Below are 4,965 nucleotides of genomic sequence, written 5' to 3'. Positions count from 1 at the left end.
CCCCTTGTACCAGGTCCCCAGTCTGAGACCCGGATGTCAGGAAGTCCACCCCTGGTACCAGGTCCCCAGTCTGAGACCCGGGTGTCAGGAAGTCAGCACATGCCTGTTGCGCTCATCCTACTCCACGGTCTCCCTGGACTGACAACAGAGATGGACTTCTCTGGGGTCCAGCGTCCCTTAGTCCCTCCTCAGAGTCCTTAACTTGACACCCCGCAGACCTGGGAATCGGCCCACCTGAGGCCTCGCCCCATATGCGAGGTGCCCAATCTGAGACCCGGATGTCAGGAAGTCGGGCCATGCCTGTTGTGCTCATCATACCCCAGGGTAATGCAGGACCAACAGCCAGGATGGGCTTCTCTTGGTCTCCTCTTATTGGGGTCCAGCATCCCCAGTCCTCCCTCAGGGTCCTCACCTAAATTGCTTCAGAACCTAAGAATCTCCTCTCCAGTCTCTGAGGCCCCGCCCCTTCTATCAAGTCTCCAGTGTCTCTGAGACTCTGAGCTCATGCCCCTGCCAGAGTTGCCCTGGGCTGACCACAGGTGCCGGGACCTGTGGGGTTCCCTGTGTCCTCCCTCAAGGTCCTCATCTTGAGCCCTGGCAGGTCTGGGGATGCCCCTTGTGTTGACTGGAGGCGGAACCCTCACACCAAGGCCGTCACTGCCCTGAGACCCCCAGGGGGAATCTGTGGACACGACATCAGGGCTCCAAGCCCAGGGCTTCCCAGAGCTGAGATGATGCCCTGGGCATTCCTCAACCCTCCTTGTGCTCTTCACTTTGACTCTCAGCAGGTCTGGGTACCACCCTCTCACCCCGACCTTGCTCCCCATAGAACCAGGCTCTACCCAGCCAGGACCCCTGAGAGGCAAGCGGGAGTAGGAGGCTCATTCCTTCAACCCTGCCAGGGTCTCCCAGGGCTGAGAGCATTGACAACCTGGATGTCCTGGGGTCCCAGAGCCCCCCTCAGGGTTCTAGCTTGACTCCTAGCACAGCTGGGCTCCTTCACTCTGCTGACCTGAACCCAGATACCTGACCCAGGCCCCCCTCACTCCTCCCTTCCCATAGGGATCAGTGACGTCACATCTGGACACCATGACCCCTGGTCCCCCAGGGCTGTCGGGAGGGCTGCACATGCATCCTCTGCAGACCCTCAGTCTCCTCTGGTTCTCACCTTGAGTCTCCGCAGGATGTGGGCCCCCTCCCACTGCCCACCTGAGACTGCACCCCACAGACCAAGCCTCTGACTCTGCACATTCACTGAGAAACTGAGGGGGAGGTAGGGGGCTCAGCTTGACAGCTCGGACTGGGGCCCACAGGAGTCCCAGCAGGGGTGGAGTTGTATTCTCTGGGACCCTCTGTTCCAGGGTGACTGGACCCCCTCATCCTCACTCAGGAGAGGGCCTCATTAACCCTTGAGAGAAAGTTGCAGTCCCAACACAGATGCTGGATGGGGAAGCTGCTGTGCCCATGACCTTGGGGGAGCTCAGGTAACCAGATACCTCCCCATGGAGGCCCCTCAGCAGCAGCCAGATTTCAGAATCCTTTGTTCTGCCAGATTTCTTTTCTACACTGAAGAGGTTGAACGGTGGAATTTGGTGAAGTCCTGTTGTTTTCAGGTTGTCTGCATTGTCCAGAAAACTCAGCAGTGGCCACAGTACTGGAAAAGGTCAGTTTTCATCCCAATCCCAAAGAAGGACAATGCCAAATAATCCAAACTACTGCACAATTGCACTCATTTCACATGCTAGCAAAATTCTTCAAGCTAGGTTTCGATCGTATGTGAACCAAAAACTTCCAGATATACAAGCTGGATTTAGCAAAGACAGAGACCGAACAACAACATTGTCCAGTGCTGATAACTTCATGACAGAATACCTACCCTTACTATTTGTGGTTAACTTTTTATTCTATTTTTCATCTATTCCTTCAGTCAGTTCAGTTCAGTTGCTCAGTCATGAATGACTCTTTGTGACCCCACGGACTGAAGCACACCAGGCTTCCCTGTCCTTCACTATCTCCTGAGTTTGTGCAGACTCATGTCCACCGAGTTGATGATGCCATCCAATCATCTTATCCTCTGTTGCCTCCTTCTCCTCCTGCCCTCAATCTTTCCCAACATCAGGGTCTTTTCCAAGGAGTCACTTCTTCACATCAGGTGACCAACGTATTGGAGCTTCAGCTTCAGCATCAGTCCTTCCAATAAATATTCAGGGTTGATTTCCTTTAGGATTGACTGGTTGGATGTTCTTGCAGTCCAAGAGACTCTTAAGAGTCTTCTCCAGCACTATAGTTCAAAAGCATCAATTCTTCAGCCCTCAGCCTTTTTTATGGTCCAACTGTCACATTCGTACATGACTACTGAAAAACCATAGCTTTGACTATACAAATCTTTGTTGGCAAACTGATGTCTCTGCTTTTGAATATGCTGTTTAGTTTTGCCATAGTTTTTCTTCCAAGGAGCAAGCATCTTTTAAAAAATTTTATGGCTGCAGTCACCATCCAGATTTATTTTGGAGCCCAAGAAAATAAAGTCTGTCACTGTTTCCATTGTTTCCCCATCTATTTGCCATGACATAATGGGACCATATGACATGATGGGACCAGATGCCATGATCTTCATTTTTTGAATGTTGAGTTTTAAGCCACCTTTTCCACTTTTCCTCTTTCACCTTCATCAGGAGGCTCTTTAGTTCCTCTTTGCTTTCTACCATAAGGATGGTGTTATTTGCATATCTGAGGTTACTGATATTTCTCCTGGTAATCTTGATTCCAGCTTGTGCTTCATCCAGCCCAGCATTTTACATGATGTACTCTGCATACGGCACAGATGGTAAAGAATCTGCCCGCAATGTGAGAGACCCAGATTCGATCCTTGGGTGGGGAAGATCCCCTGGAGAAGGGAATGGCTACCCACTCCAGTGTTTTTGCCTGGATAATCCATGGACAGAGGAGCCTGCAGGGCTACAGTCCATGGGATAGCAAAGAATTGAACACGACTGAGTGACCAACACTTTCACTTTCACTCTGCATGTAAATTAAATAAACGGGGTGACAATACACAGCCTTGACCCACTCCTTTCCCAATTTTGAACCAGTCTATTGTTCCATGTTCGGTTCTAACTGTTGCTTCTGACATGCATACAGGTTTTTTAGGAGACAGGTAAAGTGGTCTGGTATTCCCATCTCTTTAAGAATTTTCCAGTTTGTTGTAATCCATAGAGTCAAAAGTTTTAGCATAGTCAATAAAAAAGAAACATGTTTTCTGGAAATTTATTATGATACAACAGATGTTGGCAATTTAATATCTGGTTCCTTTGCCTTTTCTCAATCTAGCTTGTACATCTGGAAATTCTTAGTTCACGTATTGTGAAGCTTAGCTTGAAGGATTTTGAGCATTAACTTGCTATCATGTAAAATGAGTGCAATTATCTGGTAGTTTGAACATTCTTTGGCATTGCTTTTCTTTGGGATTAGAATGAAAACTGACCTTTTCCAGTCCTGTGGCCACTGCTGAGTTTTCCAAATTTGCTGGCATATTGAATGCAGCACTTTCACAGCATCATCTTTTGGGATTTGAAACAGATCAGCTGAAATCTCATCACCTCCACTAGTTTTGTTTGTAGTGATGCTTCCTAAGGCCCACTTGACTTCACATTCCAGGATTTCTGGCTCTAGGTGAGTGACCACACCATCGTGATTATCCAGGTCATTAAGCCCTTTTAAAATGATTCTTCTGTGTATTCTTGCTACCTCATCTTAATCTCTTCTGCTTCTGTTAGGTCCATACCATTTCTGCCCTTTATTGTGCCCATCTTTGCATGGAATGTTCCTTTGATATCTATAATTTTCTTGGAGAGATCTCTAGTCTTTCCCATTGTATTGTTTTCTTCTTTCTTTGCATTGTTCACTTAACAAGGCTTTCTTATCTCTCCTTGCTATTCTTTGGAACTCTGCATTCATTTGGGTGTATCTTTCCCTTTCTCCTTTGTCTTTCACTTCTCTTCTTTTCTCAGTTATTTGTAAGGCCTCCTCAGACAACCATTTTGCCTTCTTTCATTTCTTTTTCTTTGGGATGGTTTTGATCACTGCCTCCTGTACAATGTTACAAATCTCAGTCCATAGTTATTTAGGCACTCCTATGGTAGAAACTTAGATTATTGATTTTAGAACTTTTTTTTTCTAATTTGTACTTTCAATGCTATAAATTCCCTGTTAGCACTGCTTTTGCTGCAGCCTACAAGTTTTGATAAGTTGTGCTTTTATTTTCATTTAGTTAAAGATATTCTTTTCATTTCTCTGAGATTTCTACTTTGACCCATATATTATTTACAGATCTGTGGTTTAATTTTCAAATAGTTTCGAATTTGTCAACAATTTTTGTTATTGATTTCTAGCCTAATTCCATTGTAGACTGAGAAGGTGCGTTTTATGGGCCTGAATGTGATCTATTTTGGTGCATGTTTCATGTGATCTTGAGAAGAATGTGTATCCTGCTGTTGCTGGATGAAGCAGCCTATAGATGTCAATTATATCCAGTTGATTGCTGATGTTTTTGGATTCAGTTATGTGAGAGGAGCTACCCTATGCCCAAGGTCAGGGGTGGAGGGAGAGGAACCACCACATGCCCGAGGTCAGGGGAGGCGGCCAAGAGGAGCAACCCCACGTCCAAGCAGCAGTAGCTGCGTGGGCTCAGGAGGGCCGAGAGGAGCTACTCCATGTTCAAGGTCAGGAGGGGTGGCTGTGAGGAGATACCCTTAGTCCAAAGTAAGGAGCAGTGGCTGCACTTTGCTGGAGCAGCCATGAAGAGATACCCCACATCCAAGGTATGACAAACCCAAGTAAGATGGTAGGTGTTGCGAGAGGGCATCAGTGGGCTAAAACCATAATCACAGAAAACTAGCCAATCTGATCACATGGACCACAGCCTTGTATAACTCACTGTAACTAAGCCATGCTGTGTGGGGCCAC

At 47.0% G+C, this 4,965-nt stretch overlaps 1 protein-coding gene across 1 annotated transcript in view; it reads right to left on the bottom strand.

The window, feature by feature from the left end:
• Positions 1 to 298, bottom strand: part of LOC120881580 (melanoma-associated antigen 9-like) — a 2,725-nt gene extending 2,427 nt beyond the window's left edge. Inside the window, exon 1 of the mRNA XM_040265297.1 lies at positions 235 to 298. Coding sequence (XP_040121231.1) covers positions 235 to 298 — 64 coding nt within the window. The remainder of the gene's footprint in view (positions 1 to 234) is intronic.
• Between the last annotated feature and the right edge of the window lie 4,667 nt (positions 299 to 4,965).

The sequence above is a fragment of the Oryx dammah genome, unplaced genomic scaffold (assembly GCF_014754425.2).
Source record: "Oryx dammah isolate SB20612 unplaced genomic scaffold, SCBI_Odam_1.1 HiC_scaffold_23, whole genome shotgun sequence".
NCBI classification, from domain to species: domain Eukaryota; kingdom Metazoa; phylum Chordata; class Mammalia; order Artiodactyla; family Bovidae; genus Oryx; species Oryx dammah.
Note: the sequence above shows the minus strand (reverse complement) of the source record. Positions and strands in the feature narration are given on the sequence as shown.